Source organism: Crocodylus siamensis, chromosome 3 (assembly GCF_052110815.1).
Source record: "Crocodylus siamensis isolate JL-2025a chromosome 3, ASM5211081v1, whole genome shotgun sequence".
NCBI lineage: Eukaryota > Metazoa > Chordata > Crocodylia > Crocodylidae > Crocodylus > Crocodylus siamensis.
Genome location: NC_143397.1, coordinates 208558704 through 208576416, shown reverse-complemented (window position 1 = coordinate 208576416; position 17713 = coordinate 208558704). Strand labels below are relative to the sequence as shown.

Here is a 17713-nt window from a genome sequence, read left to right as displayed (position 1 = left end):
TTCAGGATGGTGTAGTTGGACACGTGATACTTAAATTTTACTTCTTTTTGATTTTAGGAGGTAAGATTCCTAAATTGCATCCTTAAAATTAAAACATTACATTGATTTTGGTGTTGCCTCAAAAGCTAGTTTAACTGTTTTAATTGAAATGAGGATTCTTCTAAAAGTAATCTTTTAATGTTGAGTTTGTTATAGAAACATCAAGACAGTAATTTCAGTGCCTTCTTTTTTTTTTCCCTTAGATATATTATGTTCCTGAGGAGACAAGAAAAATGGTTTACAGAGTGAATACATTTTAAACTTTTGAATAAGGAAGTGTAAATTTGAGGTTATCTAATGAAGGATGACAACCCCATATGTTCCTGTACCTATTCCTATAGGAAATTCTTCCAACTTCACAACAAACAGAAACCAAAGAAGGTCTTCCTTTGGGAGCATCTCAACAAGCTTAAATTCTTCAAAAGGACAGTTGGAGGACTCTACCAGTGGTAGTTTTAAAAAGATGAGTGTGCCTGACCAGATTGGCTCTACATCATCTGTTAATAGTAGCCCACTTGTTAGGACTAAATTTACAGGTACAGACACATCCATTGAATATTGTACACGGCCTATGGAAGATGTAGAGCAGAACACAGATTCTGGGAGCTGGGAAGATCGGCCATCCACACCTACGATACTGGGTTATGAGGTGATGGAAGAAAGGGCAAAATTCACTGTAAGTTTGTTCCAGGGAAATGTAGTTATTCCATTCAGTTTGCTGGAAAAAATGAATTTATCCTTAATCCACAAACCTCAAGTTACTCTTAAAAGCTAAACTGATATTTGCAGCACTCTAAGAATGAGAGAGAGAGAGAGAGAGGGGTGTATTATCCCCATTGCACAGATGGGAAAGTTGAGGCAGTAAAAGAGTCGGTTGAATAGAGCTGGTTCACTTTGCTCCAAATATCTTACCATAGGGGCTTGTTCTTCCTTCAAAAGGTAAAAAATTCTTTATGTAAACAAATACCAAGTGATCCTAAACTATTTTTATATTATAATATCTGGAAATATCTGTCTTAAAATTGGCATTGAACAAGTTTCATGTTTTTCCTTTTCAACTGTTGAATAATGTAAAAATATACTAAAATGCCCAAATAACATGCTGAACAGTTTCTAAATATTCAAAGGTTGGCTTCTTAATTGTAATAGGCTTGTTCTATTCCAAACACTTGTATATGAGTATATGTGCAAGAAGCTGCAAATAATCACATGCCTAGCATCTCATGTCAGAATCTCAGCTCAGTTTTTTTCATCTTCTGAACATACCCACTAGATTTTTAATTTTTTTGACACCTTGTTTAGATATAACATGATAAAGAGGCGGTTTTAGTGGATTTGGTTAAAGCAGAGGTGCTCAACCTCTAACCTACAAGACAGATGTGGTTCGTAGTACCATGCCATTCTGTTCACAGGGCTCCCCATAGGTCCAGAAATTTGGCAGCAGAGGAGTAGTGGCACTGTTTTCCTGCTGCCAAATTTCTAACTCCATAGGGAGCCTCTGGCCCTGTATGCTGGACTGGGCACCTGACCTCAGTGCACAGGTCTGGGCAGGGGCAGTTCTGGGCCCTAGGGCCTAATCCCAGGACACTGGGACAGCTCCAGCCCTCCAGGACCTAATTGTGGAGGTGGGTGAGGGTGCTGTTGCGCCCCTGTGGCTCAATCCTGTTGGATGGGGCAGGGAGGGGGTAGTGATGGGCCCTAAGGCCCAATGCTGGTGCACAGGGCTCTGTCTGGTCTGCAGACTAGCCCTAGACCACTCATCTCGCCTTTGGGGCTGAAAGGTTCAGCACCACTGGGTTAAAATATTTCATTAATACAGGTAAGTGGTCATCTTGGACTTGGAGAAAGTTGTCCCTACTAATGGAGGAAAAAAATGTGTACATTTTCAAAACATTAATTAGGAAAATGATGTTCATCACAAACTAAACCCCACGCCCCCTAAATGATTCAAGGAACTGTGACTTTTTGTCTCTACAATTTCTTTTACATTAGTAGCAAGTGGAAGCCAATGGCTTTTGCATTTTAGAAATATATTCTTATTAAAAATAGAGAGAAGAAGAAGAAAAACTTCATACAAACTCAGTTTAATTGCCTTACTAAAACTTCTTCGTATTCAGGATGAATCTCACATGGGTTATCGTATAATAAGTTAGCAGGTTACTAACATCAGCTTCAAAACTGTAGCAATGAATTCTCTTGTTACACTATTATGAAATGCTACAACAACCACCTTCAACTTCATTTAAAATAAAAACAGAAGCATCATCAAATGCCAAAGATCAGGGTAAGTATAGATTTCATAGACATCAGGGCTGGAAGGGACCTCGGGAGAGCATCGAGTCCAGCCCCCTGCCCAAAGGGCAGGAAGTCAGCTGGGGTCATAGGATCCCAGCAAGATAAGCATCCAATTTACTCTTGAAGGTGTTCAATGTAGGTGCTTGAACCACCTCCGCTGGCAAACTGTTCCAGACCTTGGGGGCTCGGACAGTAAAGAAATCCTTCCTTATGTCCAGCCTGAAACGGTCTTGCAGGAGTTTGTGACCGTTCGACCTCGTCATCCCTTGGGGCACTCTGGTGAACAAACGTTCCCCCAGATCCTGGTGGTCACCCCTGATAAACTTATAGGTGGCCATCAGATCACCCCTGAGCCTACGCTTTTCCAGGCTAAAGAGTCCCATGGCTCTCAGCCTGTCATCGTAAGATCTGTATTCCTGACCTCTGATCATGCGTGTGGCTCTTCTCTGGACTCTCAAGCTTCTCCACATGCTTTTTGAATTGTGGAGCCCAAAACTGGATGCAGTACTCCAGCTGCGGCCTCACCAAGGCCGAGTACAAGGGGAGAATGACGTCCTGGGATTTGCTCGAGAAGCATCTATGGATGCAAGCCAGCATTTTGGTCGCTTTACTAGCCGCAGCATCGCATTGCAGGCTCATGTTCATCTTGTGGTCAATGATGACCCCCCCAAGTCTCTTTCTTCTGTAGTGCTAGCCAACGTAGCACTGCCGAGCCTATAAGGATGCTGCAGGTTTTTCCTCCCAAGGTGGAGAACCTTGCATTTTTCAGTGTTAAACACCATGAGGTTCTTATCTGCCCATTTGCTGAGCTTGTCCAGGTCAGCCTGGATCACCCACTTATCTTCTGGCGTGGATACTTTGCCCCAAAGTTTGGTATCATCGGCAAACTTGGCCAGTCCACTCCTGACTCCAATGTCCACATCATTAATGAAGATGTTGAACAGTATTGGGTCCAAGGACAGAGCCTTGAGGGACCCCACTGGTCACAGGGCACCACGATGAGTGACTGCCATCAATTACAACCCTCTGGGTCCGACCACGGAGCCAGTTTCCCAGCCAGCGGATTGTGGTGGAGCCAAGGCCACAACTGGGCAGTTTGGCCAAGAGGTGATCATGGGATACCAGATCAAAAGCTTTTTTGAAGTCAAGATATATGACATCAATCTCTTCTCCCTCATCCAGGTGATAGGTCACCTGGTCATAGAAGGAAACCCGTCCTGGCTGTCCCTTAGTATGTTAGCCTGGGCCAGTCCCTCAAGGATGGCCTCCTTAATAAACTTTTCTAAGATCTTCCCCAGGATAGAAGTCAGGCTAATGGGCCTGTAGTAGCCGGATCTCCTCCCTTTCTTGAAGATCGGCACCACATTGGCCTTCTTCCAGTCTTCGGGCACTACACCAGAGTGCCAGGAGTTTTCAAAGATCCATGCCAGGGGCTGGGCTATGCTGCTCGCCAGCTCCTTGAGTACCCTGGAGTGCAGATTGTCAGGGCCGGCTGACTTGAAGGTATCCAGCTTCTCAAGGTGTTCCTTCACGAGGTCAGCATTGACGGAGGGTAGGGGATCGCCCTCACCCAGATTTCCCTGTCCCATAGCAGGCATGGGCATCCCGTGTGACTGATGAAAGACTGACGCAAAGTACCTATTTAATAGGTTGGCTTTTTCCTGGGCGTCAGTTGTCAGTTGCCCCATCTGGTTTAGCAGGGGTCCAACGTTGCCCTTGCTTTTCCTCCGGCTCCCCACATATCTGAAAAAGGACTTTCTGTTGTCCTTTATGCTTGAAGCTAGTTGGAGTTCAGTTGCAGCCTTGGCTTTCCTGGTTTGCTCCCTGCAGGACCGGACTAGTGCAGAATAATCCTCCTTGGAGGTGAATCCTGTCCTCCATCCTTTGTAGGCTTTCCTTTTTAGCCGCAGGAGGTCCGCTAGGCCTTCTTGCTGCCTTTCCTCCATGTTGGAATAGATTTAGCTTGTGCACTGAGGATCGCTTCCTTGAGAAGCAACCACTCTTCTTGAACTCCCATCTCCCTGGGGTCATGGTCCCTGAGGGCCTGACCGACAAGCCTCTTGAGCTTGTCAAAGTCGGCTTTTCTGAAGTCAAGGACTTCTGTGTTGCTGACTGACTTGCCAACTTTACGGCGGATGGTAAAGGTGATCAGCTCATGGTCACTGTCACCCAGCTTCCCATCCATCACTAGGTTGCCGATTAGGTCGTCCCCCGTAGTCCGTACCAGGTCGAGCAGCGCTTTGCCTCTTGTTGGCCCATAAACTTCTTGAGTCAAGTAGAGGTCATCCACACACGAGAGAAAGCTTTGCGCCCGCTCAGATTTAGCTGAGTGATCTTCCCACGAGATGTCCGGGTAATTGAAGTCACCCATGACAACCAAGGTCCTGGAGCAAGCGGCCTCAGTCAGTTCCCGGGCGAACTCCTGGTCAAGCTCAGGACTTTGAGTAGGAGGTCTGTAGTAGACTCCCACCGTTGTGTCCCCTGTGCCATATTCCCCAGAGGGTCTCTAGCTGTCCATGCTGGTCGCCAACATCAGCTTGCAGGGACATGTAGCTTTCCTTCACATAGAGAGCTACACCCCCGCCCCTTCTGTCAACACGATCCCTCCTGTACAGGGTATAGCCCTCTATCCCCGTGGTCCAGTCATGGGTGGAGTCCCACCAGGTCTCCGTTATCCCAATGACATCATAATTCTTTGCACTGAGCAGGAGGATGAGCTCCTCCTCTTTGTTGCCCAGGCTCCTGGCATTAGTGTACAAGCAGGCAATTGTCCCCTTGGGGGCTCTTGCCTTGCCCACAGATTGTACCGGGGCTGGGGCAGGGGTGGGCTCCCTTAAGTGCCTTGGTCTGCTGGCTTTGCAAGAGTTGCTCAGCAGGCCAGCAGTGGCAGTAGTCCCCCCATCCCCCAGCTGGCTTAGTTTGAAGCCCAGTGGAGCAGGTCAGCCAGCCTGGCTGAGAAGAACCTCCTCCCCAGGGGGGAGAGGTGGAGGCCATCTCTTCCCAGCAGCTTGCTGCCTCTCTTGCCAAAGAGCGGGCTGTGGTCATGGAAGCCAAAGCCTTCCCGATGACACCAGCTCCGCAGTCTTTGGTTGACTACGTGGATCCTCCTCTCCCTCCTCAGCCCATAGCTCGAGACTGGGAGGATCGACGAAAACACCACCTGAGCTCCCAGACCCCTAAGCCCCGCTCCCAAATCCCTGTAGCGCCTCATGACCTGTCTGGAGGTCCTCCGAGCCGTGTCATTGGTGCCCACGTGAATAAGGAGCATGGGATAGTGGTCTGTGGGCTGGAGGAGCTCTGGGATCCTCTCCGCAATGTCTCGGATGCGGGCCCCCGGGAAGCAGCAGACTTTCCAGACTAAGGGGTCGGGGTGGCAGATTGCCCCCTCAGTCCTGAGTTTATACTCAGAAGTATAAATGTTGTTTTAGTGTTTGCAACTTCAAGGCATGTTTGTTTTAATGTACAGGTAGTCCTCAACTTGCAACGTTTCCAGTTACAACATACATTTATAGTTTCATAGTTTTATAGTTTGTAGGGTCGGAAGGGACCTGAGCAGATCATCTAGTCCGACCCCCTGCCATTGCAGGAAAGAATACTGGGGTCAAATGACCCCAGCAAGATGTTCATCTAACCTCCTCTTAAACACCCCCAGGGTAGGAGCCTGCACCACTCCTCTTGGAAGCTGGTTACAGACCCTAGCCGCCCTGACTGTGAAGTAGCGCCTCCTGATATCTAACCTAAACCTACCCTCTGCCAGCTTGTGACCGTTATTCCTGGTCACTCCTGGCGGTGCTCGGGGAAACAGTGACTTCCCCAATGCCTGCTGATCCCCCCTGACTAGTTTATAACAGGCCACAAGATCCCCCCTCAGCCTTCTCTCTTTTGGAGAACAGGTTCAGGTCCCACAGCCTGTCCTCATAAGGGCCTAAATTGACGCCCTGTTTCAACTTTATGACGTCAGTTTCAACTTTACAACACTTGATCAGATGTGATGCCACACCAGCGAACAAGTTTGCTGTGTCACTTATCTCCCTGGAGAACATCTGTCCAAACTTCTTTGGACACTTTCTTTAAGAAAGCAGACAAGATACCAGAAAAACCTGCAGCCAAGACTCCTGAGAAGACTTGAGCCAAGACCCTTCAAAAAGTCCAACCAAGAGCCTTTTAAGAAGTCCAGCAAAGTCACCTCAAAGAAGTCCTTCCAAATCAATATGATTGCTATTTACAATATAAATACATTAATGTAGCTATATTACTCATCTATAATTGATCAAGTACAAAATTCTGTGGTATTTTAAGTGAAAACAGGGTATTGGGCCTTGGTTCAGGAATCAATCCCCCATTTATAACATTGTTTCTTATGAGTAAATTGGTTCCGAGTTGCAACTTTTCAACTTAAGGACACGGTTTTCAGGAACCAGTTGTGTCATAAGTCCGAGGACTGCCTGTACACAGGTAGCCCAAATTTAAAAAGAACTGCTTGTATATGCAAGGTAAGCATGTGCTAAAACGGGTAGGCAACGTTTTTTGGCTGGAGTGCCCAAAAAACTACGTCTACCTTGTAAGGTGCTGGAGTGCTGGCATGCCACAAAAACAAAACTCGGGCAGAGAGGGTAATGGCAGGATGCACTGCATATTTAATACTATTAATAATCATTAATGTTGCTTTTTTTATTTTAATTTTTTTTACAGTAAATAGCTGGTGTCAGGCAGGGAGTGGGGGCTGCTCCAGGGCTCTGCTACTGGGGCCACAGCAGGGGGCCCAGCAGCACTGGAGGTGGGTCCCAGCCAGCCTGCGCAGCTTCATAGGGATGGAGCAGGGTTGGGGCAGGACGCTAGGCTCGAGAGCCTCCTGCTTGGTCTCTGTGTGTGCCGGCTACAGTGGGAGTGGAAGCTGCAGCCACAAGCTGTTCCCTGGGCTCTGGGAACACCTGCCACAGCCGGTGCTCAGGGCCAAGCCATCCAGGAGCCTGCAGCACAGTGGCTCTGTACAGTGTCTGCCCTAGGCCTGGCCCCTTGAGGGGAGTTGTGGGTTGGCAAGGCCAGGACCTAGGCAGGCTGAGGCAGCTGCAGTGACTGTTCCCGGGCTCCCGTGGCTGGGCCCCTGCCCTGGGGACAGCTCTGCCCTGCCTGTGCTGTGTCCAGCATGCAGAGAGACCGATCCTGGAGAGGGAAGCCCCCTGAGCCTGGCGTCCTGCACCAGCCAGGCAGCATCCCCATGTGCGTGGGGCGGCTGCGGCCCATCCCTGAGGAGCTGTGCGGGCTGGGCTAGGCCCCACCATGGGTGCCCCTGGACACCCCCGCCTGCCCGCTCACCACAGTTGGAGCCTGCAGAGCCCCGGGGCAGCCCCCACCTTCCTAAGGGCCCGACTGAGCTGGCTTGCCCGCGGCGCCTCCTCCCATGCTGCCCAGACCCTGTCCTGACCACCCGGCCCCAGCACTTGGCACTTCAGTGCTGCCCCGGGTGGGACAGGGTGTCTGCCTGCCTGGGCAGCTCCCTCCAGGAGCCAGCTGGGCTGGAGGGTGCAGCCTGGGAGCATGGGGTGAGGACAGTCTCCTGGCTCTGCCCTGGGGCCTGCTGCGGTGCTGCGATTTGTGGCTGCACAGGAGAGCCCGGAGCAGCAACTTAAAAATAAAATTTGCGTGCCTCCCGGCATGCCAGGAAAAATGTCTCCGCATGCCACTAATGGCATGTGTACCAGGGGTTGCTGACCCCTGTGCTAAAACGTTTGCAGGATTAGGGCCAATGTCTTTTAAAATACAAATATGCAGAGCTTTAACACTTGAGACTTGGTTTTGGTCTAAACTGAAAAAAAATATTGTAGAAGGAAAAGATGCGCTATTTTGCTTTCAGGTATCATGTATTCACTTTTACTTTGATATTTTCTCTCTCTTTTTCCTGCTGTTTTTATGCTTTTAATCGCCTCTGTGCAGTTTCTTATACTTGGGAACTATTCAACATGTTTTCAGTTACTTACCTAAAACTGAAAATATGTTAAAAGCAGTAAGTATGCCTTGGTAAGGTATCACAACAATAAGCTTGTTTAAACCTGTTGCGTTTAGTAAGGATGAAGAGGTGGTGAAAGGGTGCATATTTAGTCAAAGAAGTTTCTTAAATGTTACCAGGAAGTCGGATGTCTTGCTCTAGTTATTGTACATGTTATTTTCAACATCTGTTATTCCCTAAAACAGATCTAAATTTAGACTCCTCAGAATGCTTTCTGCCTTTGAGGTTTGCTTTAAATTTTAATTCCATTTTTATTATGGTAAAACTTCCTTAGAACAGTGTTTTAGTCAGTCCATCTCCAACAATTAAAGCAACACAACTGTGGATTTATTTTTATTTATAAATATCATGTCTAATGCTTAATTGAATGATAACTTTATTAGTGAATTGTTTTATCAGTTGGGAATCCCAGCAGAAGCTTGCAGAACAAGTTGCTAAGACAGTAATTTATAGCTGGGAAATAGAATTGTTCTAGCCAAATATTTGCTGAAGAGTACACTTTGGAGTTGACCAGAACCATTCATAAATTCATATTGAAATCATTGATTGTTTTAGCCTAATCATTGCTTGTTTGTTTCCAAACAATTTTTGGGGGGATAACAGTAATTATTTCATTTAAAAATTTTTATGTGTTTCAGTTTTACTGAATTTAATCAGAGGGGTTTGGGTTGTTTTAAATTAAAATAAGGGCTTGTTGACCCAAAACAAATATCTTTGCTCAGTTTGCTAGGAAAACAAAAAGTGTCAATTCCAGTTTTAACAGGGTTTTTTCCGTTTTAGGTGGAGCCAGTAAATCTATTATTCATACAACTGTAGTTACTGTTATTAGTTTTGGAAGACGTAAGAGGGAACTGTTTTCTATTCTTTATAAACACTGGCAAACTTCTGCTTTTTAAAATATTTGGGATGCAGACACACTCACTGTTTTCAACATCAGTGTAAGTGCTCTGTCATTTTGTACAACTTTGACTGCAAAACTCTACAAATTACTGTGTTTGAAACGTGTTTAATTTATCACTTCTCTTTCCCCGCTTTCCAACTTCTTTCATTGTTGAAAGCAAGGCTGTTGTGGCATCATCGCATTACATTTGACTTGAGATCAGTGATTTCAGTTTGATACTGCTACCTCAGTTACTCTTGTTTACATCATTGGTTTTGCTATCCAAATTTCTGTGAATGGGAAGCTTTTACACTCAGTGCTGCAGGTCTTTTCTTTTTTTTTTTTTTTTGTCCTGACTTGTATTTCCTTGTGGGCATATTTTAAACCATGTTTTTGAGAGCCATTACCTAATGCAGAAATAGTTGTTTCAGACAATACAGGGCTCAAATTGGACAGTGCTTCAAAGAATCATTACTAGAAGAAAAAGTCATCTGATCTTCAAGTAGCAATAAGTATAACCATAATTTTTAAAATGTTATGCTGATCTCTTTTTTTAATACCAGGGATTCATAGATGTTAGGGTCAGAAGGGACCTCAGCAGAAAAGAGCACTGGGGTCAGACTCCCTGGGGCGATGCATAGGGGGTGTACATGGGTCCACATGCACCCCGAGCATGGGGGTGAACCCGCTGCAAAAAGGTGCCACCAACAGCGTTGGTGGTGCCTGCAGGTGGTCGCCGCTTGCCACCCCGCTGCTGACACCACTGGCAGCAATTCCAGGCAGTTCATGATTCCTGCTTGCCGGTAGGAGCACCTGTGGGTGGTTGGTGCTTACCAGCCCCCTCCCCTACATCACAGCCTATGCCTTGCAGATGGCATCTAAGTTCTTAACATTTTCAGCCCCACACTGGGCCCCATAATTCTCTCGTCTGGACCCCAATTAGACCCCTTCCCATTAGGCGGCCTACTCCGCCCTCATTCTGGGCTGCCAAGCTCCCTATACTCTTCCCCCTCTTGGGTGTGCCCCCCCAGGACCTTTGGCCACACAAGCCCTGGCCTCACCTCCAAGGCCAGTCAGAACCCCTGCTTCTGGGCATTCCTCGCGGTGGGCCCCTGGCCTTTTTGACCCTTCTGGTCCTGGCCCCAGCATTGACCATTTGAGGGTGCCTCAAGTCAGGCGTCTGAGCAACTAACCCACCCTCCCTTACATGGGTCCACCTTCTTGGGCCCTACTAAAGGGTTACCGACGCGGTTGTGGGAGCTGGGGTTATTAAGGTGTCCCAACCCACCTTTCACCGGGGTGGTAATGGGCCTGGCATTTCCTGGGGGCTCCCATCCCACCAGGAGCCCCACCAAGCCACCCATCCCTGGTAGGGTGCAGTTTTAAGTCATGCCCAGGACTAAGAGCTGCCTCCATCCCCATAGCCTCAGCTCCGCCAGCTGATACATCTCTCAGGACTGCCAGCAGCAAACTGCTGCTACACCCTATATCCTGGGTCTCAAAATGGCTGCCATTCTCAAGCCTTTAAAAGGGCAGGCACCAACAAAGCCCTGCCACACATCTAAATATTAAAAAAGAAGTTGTAAATATTTACAGGGAATCTTAAGATTTAATCTATGTAACTCCTTGATCTAATATTTTAATTGAACTTCTCAGTTATAACTAAATTTTTGAAGAACCAAAAAGAAGACAGTGATGATTTTAGCCTTTCAGTCATTGTACTGTACTGTGCTTTTTTGTTTAAGCTGGTGTTTTATTCATTCTTATGTAACAGGTTTACAAAATACTGGTAAAGAGAAGTTCAGAGGAAAGTTGGGTGGTTTTCAGAAGATACACCGACTTCTCCAGACTTAACGACAAGGTGAGTATTAAGACTTTTTAAGTTCTGACTTGTCATTATGTTAATAACTGGAAATCACGGAGAACTATAACTTCTGTAAAGAATTGCCACTTAAATGTTTTCCCAAAAACTATTGTTTGTTTGGTTAAGTGAAAGTTAAGTGTTTTATAATGTATTAATATACTACATGCATCAAAATAGAGTAAAAGCCCTGTTTTCCGGCATGAGTGAGGAAGTAGGGGGCAGTAATCTAAAAATGCTGGCTGCCTGAGGCACGGGTTTTTGGCTGGATGCAGAGTTGGGGGGGGGGGATTGGTGGGAACTGCACATAGTGGGGGGCAGAGGGGGTGGCAGCAGCTGCACACACAGGAGCAGCAGCACAGGATAGTTTCCGTCTGTCCCCCGTCCCACTCCTTGCCCCTCCAGCTTCCAGCCGATTGGTCGGAAATTCCAGTTAATAGAAATGCCAGTTAGTAAAATGCCAGATAACAGGGCGTTTACCATAGATAGAAAATTTAACTCTACCTTTATGCAGAAGCAAGAGTACCTAGTGGTATTGCCCTACAAGAAAAGGTGCTCATAATGGCTAAGTCTCTCCTGTTGTGTTAGTATCTACCATGCCTAATGAGACAGGTTGTGATTTGAAGCTACTGATGAAGCAAGTGTTTTATGTGAGCAGCTGTATTTCAGGAAATACTTAATCTTCTGCTCAGGTAAAGTATTAAATTAATGTATTCTGGAAGTATTGATTTGGATTATGAGAAACTGATAAAGAATAATTGCCAGACTCGGAAACAGCACGTATAGGCCAATAATTTGGAATTTTGTAAAACTGTAAACTTTTAGTGTCATTCAGCAGAAGCACGAAAGCGTTGATATTTGTAAACATTTTTTGCCTATTCCGGTAGTCTAAAAGCAGCTTACACATTTTCATTCTCATTTTTAAAGAATATTTGCTTTTACAGTTGTCTCTCACTGTTGAGCTTTCTTCATCTCTGTTAACTTCTTCTCATTTGGTTGGTTCTGCATGTTCCTTTTTTCCTTGGATCTACTAAGCTCTGACAATCTGTTAGAAAACCTGAGTGCAATAATCATGGTCTTGCTTGTTTTGAATTTTCAAGTAAGGATTGTATATAGCACACATGCCTATGTTTTCTTCTTACGTCCTGGTACCTGTTACTGGTCATCCTCTAAACCAGGGGTTAACAACCTGTGGCCAATGAAGAGACTTGATCAGGTCCAGGAAGGTCTGGACTTGGCACAGAGTATTGGGTAGCACACAGCTGTACTGAGCTGCTTGTCCTGTCCACAGAATCCTCTCTGCAGCCCTCCCAGCTGCTCTCGTGCCTGCACTTGTCCTCACTGCAGGTATCTGCAGTGAGGGTAAGCAGAGGCAGGTTAAACTGTCCAAGAAAGCAGAGATTTGTGGCCTGCATAAGGGAGCCAGGTTACAAGTTCACGCCCACAGTGACAAGAAGTTGCCAACTCCAGCTCTAAACTACCTATAAAATCCACAAAGGCCCAAAGATTTAATTCTCTTTCAAATAGAAGACTAATTAATGTGATTTAATTTTTTTAAAATTTTGTAGACAAACTTTAGAGCATTAACAAGAATCTAAGCCCTGCTTTAGGAGTAGCCAAGCCTCCCTAAATGTGACAAAGTATAATATGGGCTTTTCTGAGAGAGATTTGTATAAAGCTAATTTGATATTATTTTTTGACAAGGTAATATATAGTTATTGTATAAAAACAATGCAGTAGACTTAATGTATATAGATTTAAGCAAAACATTTGGTATTGTGCCTCCTAGGAACTTGGCTCAGTTTGACAGGATGAGGTTCAAGGCAACATTTGTGAGATGGATAAAGGATTGCCTTAAAGGGAGCTTAGAGTGGATTACGTTGAAAGTTGGGTTATCTGACTAGAGGCTGGTTGCCAGTAGTGTCCCTCAGGGATTGGTTGTAGGACCTGTTTGGTTTTAACAATTTTGCTGGCAAGTCTGGTACTGATATTAACTGTACCCTTGTGAAATCTGTGGGCAGCACTAAGATAAGGAATATTGCCAACACAGAACACAACTGAGTATTTAAATATTCTTGTGGCATGGAACAGTAGAAATAGAATTAAGTTGAACTGTATAGAGTGTAATATTGTGCGCTCAGGCACTGTAGCAGGGCACTAAGGTGCCTGCTACTGAAAAACAGTAGTATGGGCTTAGCTGCTGGTTGCTAGGGGCAACCAGGAGGAACTAAGGGCCAATACCTGGTGGGTCAGCTGACCAGAAGGGGCAGGGCTGACCACCATAAAACAGAGACGGGGCTGTTGGTGCACTCTCTCTCTCCATCCCTCTCCTGACTGGCAGCTGGGTTGAAGGGGCACGGTTAGGCTGAGGAAAAGAGCTTGACCCTGAAAGGGAAAAAAGGAGAAAGGCCTGGAGGTATAAGTCACTAGGTACGGGTGCAAGAGAAGCTAGGGAGTGTTCATGGGGCATGGGTAACTGCAAGAAGCCCCAGAGGCGAGAGGGGCAGCGAGAAGCCCCAGAGGTGAGCCAGGGGGGTGCCCGCGAGGGCGCCAAGAGAAGAGAATTGACTAGACAACATCTGGTACACCTGCAAGGCTTGGGGCGTGGTATCAGGGGTGGTAGGAGCCACGCGTAGCCCCTAAGGCTAGAGTGCACTGGGGCAACCATGACAGAGCATTGGCCAAGATACACCAGGGCATCGTGTCAACGTAGACAGAAAAGGCAGCCTCCCCTAAACATTAAGAACATCAAAGACATGGCGGGCGAGATGGTGAGGGTGCGTGGTGACACCAACTTGGCACAGTAGGGGGTGCTAGGGGAGTTCATGGCACCCCTAGGTCCCATCCCGTCACAGACACCAATAACAAGGATTGGGAAAGGACTGAAAAACAGCTTCTAAGATAGCCAAGAGAAAGAGACCTTTCTTTATAAAAGAACTGAAAGAGCTTGGTTTGTTTAATTTGACAGAATAGAAATTGAGAGGCTTTTTCCAAGTACATTCATGGAATAAATATTTGGGAGGAAGAAGAGGTTCTTGGGTTGGACAAACAAAGATGCAGAAGCCAACACCAGTGCAAGATAAAATTGTTACAAATACCAGCACATACATTTTAAATTGATTGGTTTCTAATTTCTAAACTCCAGAATAGCAAAAGTTTGGAATGGTTTTCTGAGCCAAGTAGCAGAGGCAAAAAACTTTGAATTGCTTTAAGATTGGACAAGGTAAGTTCAGTAGTTGATCCAGGAATGGGAAAAAGGAGAGAGTGCAGGTTCCCACTCTAGCTGTTTGCACCTGTGAAATGAGCTCTTAGCTTACTGCCTGATGAAGCTCCACATGAGCCCTGAGCTCACTAGCTGATCATGTCAGGGTCTGGCCAGAACCCCTGCTTTTGTGCAGCATCAGAGCCCAGGGAAGAATACTGCCAGTGTTCACCTTGCCTCTCTTTCCCCTCACTCTCCCCCCCCCCTTCCCCCTTAATCCCAATTCCCCACTGAATTTAGGATCAGCAGAAAGTAGAGGACAACTGTAGTGCTCACCCCTGGGCTCCAGGGTCACATGAAAGCAGGAATACTGGGTAAACCTTGCACTGAGAGCTCACCTGAGGCAAAGCCAAAAAGGGGTACAGTTGTACTGCTCCCCCCCCTTCCCCCCCAAAAAAGGGTTTCTGAAAGGGATGATGTGATAACATTGGGGATTCTGGCTTAGTGTGTGATGTGTTGAATTATATATTTCAATTCTCGTGTTGAGACGTAGAGGTAAGTCTTGTAGTTTGATTGCATGTGTGTTTCAGGGCTTTTGCTGGTAGTCTGTAGAGGCCAAGAAAGATTTTTTTTTTTTTCCCCTTTTTCCTTAAATGTTACAGGCTTCTGAAGTTGAAGGGATGAACGTATACCTTCTGAAGCAAGGGGACTGAAGGCCTGGGGGAACTGGGTCTTGGCTGGGGCATGCTGATACTCACACTGGTACTTAAAAGACTCTAAAGCCGGATCCAGACATACAGACACGTGTGTTTCTCTGGGGACAAACAGCAGCAGCACAACATGTGCCACTGTTGCTAGTCTCCAGGGAACACCTATGCGCGCACACTCTGGCACATGGCACATTGCCCAGATGGGGTAGAGGAGGCTGGGGCCAGCACCTGAGCTGACCCCAGCAGCCTTACCTGGGGGCCTCCCAGGGCTCCATTAGTGGCAATCTGGCAGCAGGGAGCCTGGCCGGCAACTGGAGCAGGGCTCTAGGCAGCCAGGCTCCAGTTCCATATGTGCGGCCCTATTTTTTTCCACCACGGGGGGTGGGTGGGATTTATATACTGGGATCTCCCAATGTCAATGCCCTCCCTCTCCAGTGCTGCAAATTAGCAGCGCAGGAAAACACTTGCTTGTGTGTGGCACCTCATACCACAGATGCACACTCATCTGGACACGCCTTAAGAGTCCTGGCTTGTGGCACTTCCTCCTCTACCCAGGATCAGACCAATCCCCAAATTTGTGGTTGCAGAGGAATTTGTCTTCTGTGTTAGCCTTGTCAGGGAATGGGCCAAGAACTGGCAAGCATGATATAGACTTCTGCCTCATTTTCTCCTCTTGGCGTGATGCTTCTGTTTCTCCTGAATCCTGGTCCCTACAGAGAAGGCTGCAGGAACTTTTGAGGAACCTTATTAAAAATGTCACTTGCAGTAGTGTAGGCTGTCAAAGAAACTGGAAGCAGGCTAAAATGTCACAAAATGTGTTTTAAAGCTCTTTTCAATATTATTACAGCTTTTAACTTGACTGTTTGGCATTTTGTCTGTGTTGCAAATACAAAAAATCTTTAGGTACATTGGTAGGGTGCAAAGCATTGCCATGCAGAAATTTCCAGACTAGTCCTATGCATAGTAGCTCTGGAAATGCATCTCAACTGAACGTCCAATCCACCATATTTGCTGAGTTCAAAGACAAGGTCATCCCATAGCCCTCCTCCCACATGGAGAGGCTTGTCTTGAAATTGAGTATGAAGCACTGGGAGGTGGAGGGGCAGGCAGTTGCTCCAGCTCTGGTTCCAGCCATAGCCTAGGGTTGGGGCTGCAGCTACTACAGCCTCTTCCCGCCTGTCTCTCTCCACCTCCCTCTCTCTTACTCTTGCTCTGACCTTGCTATGTTCTGGGGCACAGATCAAGCATTTTCTGTCTCCAGCTCCTGCTGGGCATGGCTGTTCCATCTCCTGCTTCTGAGGCCAGCCAGAACTGTCGTCACTGGGAGTTTATACACGTGCTCTGGGAGTTACAGGGAGGTGATTTAATTAGAGCGGCTCTGAGATTCGCTTCAATTTAAGCACCCGGAGCATCACGTGTATCAGCGTCTCTGCACTGAAAAATGGCAGTGGGGGTGCTTTAAAGCTCCTTGAACAAGCTTTAGTTATGGTGCCCTGCTGCCATTTTTCAGCGCAGGGATGCTGATGCACGTGATACTGGAGTCTCCTGGAGTGTGGTTATTACCATGCTCAAGCAGACTTGATTAATTTGTAATACCAGTGTTTAAGAGCAGCCTCACTGCATGTGTATAGGTGCCTACTGCTATTACTCCATTGTGGGGCCAGAGCTCAAATGTGCTCTGTGCCCCAGAGCTGGAGCTGAAGCAAGAGTAATTTGGGGGGGATGGGAAACAGAGGTTGTGGGGGGTAGGAGAAATGAAAGGGGAAAGGGAAGTGGGAGTCCCAAGGCTGCAGAGAGGAAGGTGGGGTAGCAGGGAGGACAAGTGGTTGAGGAGGTGGCAGAGGCTAAAAGAATCCTTCTGAAGTTTCAAGATCAGAGTAGTAGCTGCTTAGTTCATTTTTTTTTTTTTTTTTTTTTTGTGGCACTTGGGTATCAAGATTTACAAGAACCAGAGGTGATAAATTGATCTCTCTCTCTCTCTTCAGTATGTATTAATGCTGGTTCTGGTCTGGGCAATGGTGAGTTAAAAGTCTATATGTGTTTCAGGGGCTAAAAGGACATAAAACACCCAAAACTTGCTTGATTTGTGGTCTCTGTTTATGGCCAAACTCAAAGATAAGCTTATGTGCACCTATGCTAGGTTTTCCAATATATTTCTTAATGGTACAATATAATTTTAGCAGGGGAAATAAAGCAGTGCTGTTTAACTTCCTCCTTGGGATTTGAGAGACATTTCTCATTTCTTGACATTTTAAAATGAAGGTTTCTTTTAAAAAAGAAGCTCTTTAAAATGGGATTATTAATTACTGGCTAGTCAATTTGACATTGATATTCAGCAATATACTGAAACAAATTTTATCTTTTGATCATTTTTAAGTACTTGGAGGGAATGGTGGTAGTAGTAAGAAGCAACCAGCATGGATTTGTCAAGAACAAACCAATCTGTAAAGAGATCCATTATCAGTTTTTTTCTATGCCCACAAGGGAAGGACAAGAAGTGGGGAGGCAGATGGCAACTGTACTCGGCTCCTGGGCTTGAGAGCTGCATGAAAGCTCTGAGTTCACTGGTATGTCAGCATAGGTGCATGCTGCTGTTGCTCCTTCTGGGCAGCGGTCTACTGTGAATATGACCTTTGCCCTGTCACCAAATTCAGTGGCAGGGGAAAGTTGGGGATGAGCAGTAGGATTATTTGTCTTGTTAACATGTTAACAACAGGTT

At 46.4% G+C, this 17713-nt stretch overlaps 1 protein-coding gene across 3 annotated transcripts in view; it reads left to right on the top strand.

The window, feature by feature from the left end:
- Positions 1-17713, top strand: part of SNX16 (sorting nexin 16) — a 40208-nt gene that overhangs the window by 5343 nt on the left and 17152 nt on the right. For all 3 annotated transcript variants that reach the window (XM_090040245.1, XM_090040243.1, XM_090040244.1), the window contains exons 2-3: positions 243-715; positions 10996-11082. In XM_090040245.1, the coding sequence (XP_089896371.1) occupies positions 344-715; positions 10996-11082 (459 nt within the window). In that variant the 5' untranslated portion in view covers positions 243-343. The remainder of the gene's footprint in view (positions 1-242; positions 716-10995; positions 11083-17713) is intronic.